This window comes from Eimeria mitis, genomic scaffold (genome assembly GCF_000499745.2).
Source record: "Eimeria mitis Houghton genomic scaffold, Emh_scaff3502, whole genome shotgun sequence".
Taxonomy (NCBI): Eukaryota; Apicomplexa; class Conoidasida; order Eucoccidiorida; family Eimeriidae; genus Eimeria; species Eimeria mitis.
In genome coordinates, this window is record NW_013571845.1 from 4,231 (window position 1) to 5,723 (window position 1,493).

The 1,493-nt window shown below is 49.6% G+C and overlaps 1 protein-coding gene across 1 annotated transcript in view; it reads right to left on the reverse strand.

Annotated features, from left to right (window-relative positions):
• EMH_0066700 (vacuolar ATP synthase subunit b, putative) overlaps nucleotides 1–1,051 on the reverse strand; it is a gene marked incomplete at both ends in the record, with an annotated part of 2,926 nt that extends 1,875 nt beyond the window's left edge. The window contains 2 exons of the mRNA XM_013498539.1: nucleotides 196–372; nucleotides 833–1,051. Of these exons, the coding sequence (XP_013353993.1) occupies nucleotides 196–372; nucleotides 833–1,051 (396 nt within the window). The remainder of the gene's footprint in view (nucleotides 1–195; nucleotides 373–832) is intronic.
• Between the last annotated feature and the right edge of the window lie 442 nt (nucleotides 1,052–1,493).

Here is a 1,493-nt window from a genome sequence, read left to right on the forward strand (position 1 = left end):
TTGTCTACATATTTGTGCTCCTATTTCATTATGTGGGAGCCCAGCAGCCGAAAAAAGTGGAATCTTCTGCCCACGAACAACAGAATTCATAACATCTATTGTACTTATACCTGTTTGTATCATCTCTCGTGGATATACTCTACATTGAGGGTTTATAGGATAACCATTTATATCTAAATAATCCTCAGCTAGTACCTGGGGGCCCCCATCTATGGGCCTCCCGCTACCGTTGAAGGCTCTACCCAGCATATCCTCAGCTATCGGCATCTTCAGCACATCACCACGAAACTCTGCGTGACAGTGACGGTTGTCTATGCCTGATGTTCCCTCAAACACCTGCACCACTGCTCGACGCCCCTTTATCTCCAGCACCTACACACACACATATTTATATATTTATATATATATTTTGTTTTGTTTTTGTTTTTTTTTTTTCGGGTTTTTTTTGGGCGGGAAAGGAAGAGATATACGTGGAATTGTAAACAGGTGTTGCTGTGCTGCTGCTGTTATTGCTGCTGCAGCTGCTGTTGCTGCAGCAGCAGCTGCTGTTGCTGCTGCTGCTGCAGCTGCAGCTGCTGCTGCTACTCTTTCTGGTGTTGCTACTGCTGCAGCTGCTACCTGTACTGTTTCTACTCCTTCTGCTGTTCCTACGTGTACTGTAATGGCTGCTGCTGCTGCTGCTACTGGTATACATACACCTACTGTGACTCCTGCTGCTGCTGCTACCACTGCTGCTGCTACCACTGCTGCTGCTACCACTGCTGCTGCTGCTGCTGCTGCTGCTGCTGCTGCTGTTGCTGCTGCTGCTGCTGCTGCTGTTGCTGCTGCTTACTTGTCCTTCTCTCACACTTCCATCACCTAGATGGAGCGTAACGATCTCATAATACTTTGGAAATTTAACATCATCAAAGACAACGAGGGGGCCTTCTGCTGCTGCAACAGTTCTATAGTCTAGCCGCGGGGCCACGCGGTAGTCTCGCGTCACAGCCAGTACATGCTGCCTCGCTGCTTCAGCACGGCTGAGGGTTGGGGGCTGCGTATGCAGCGCCATCGTTGCTGCAGGGGGGCAGCAGCAGGAAGCATGCAGCAGCTACAGAAACTGCAGCAGCAGCAGCAGCAGCAGCAGCAGCAGCAGCAGGGGAAGAGGAGGGGGAGGAGAGCGAGAGGTGAGAGTACAACAGAAGCTGCTGGTGATCGTGGAGAGAATTTAAACAAACAAACTCACAAAATGATGATGATGCTGATGATGTGCTGCTGCTGCTGCTGCTGCTGCTGCTGCTGCTGCTGCTGGCAGCTGAGGCAAACAGCCCTGGCGTATGGAGAAGCAGCAGAGAAGGGTTTTGCTGCCGGTTATAAACAAAAATAAACCGAAATTATCTAATTCAATTTCTTTTATTAAATATATTATACAAACTTCAAAGGAAAAGTACAGCAGCTGCTCACTCCTGAGCAGCAACAGCAGCAGCAGCAGCAGCAGCAGCAGCAGCAGCAGC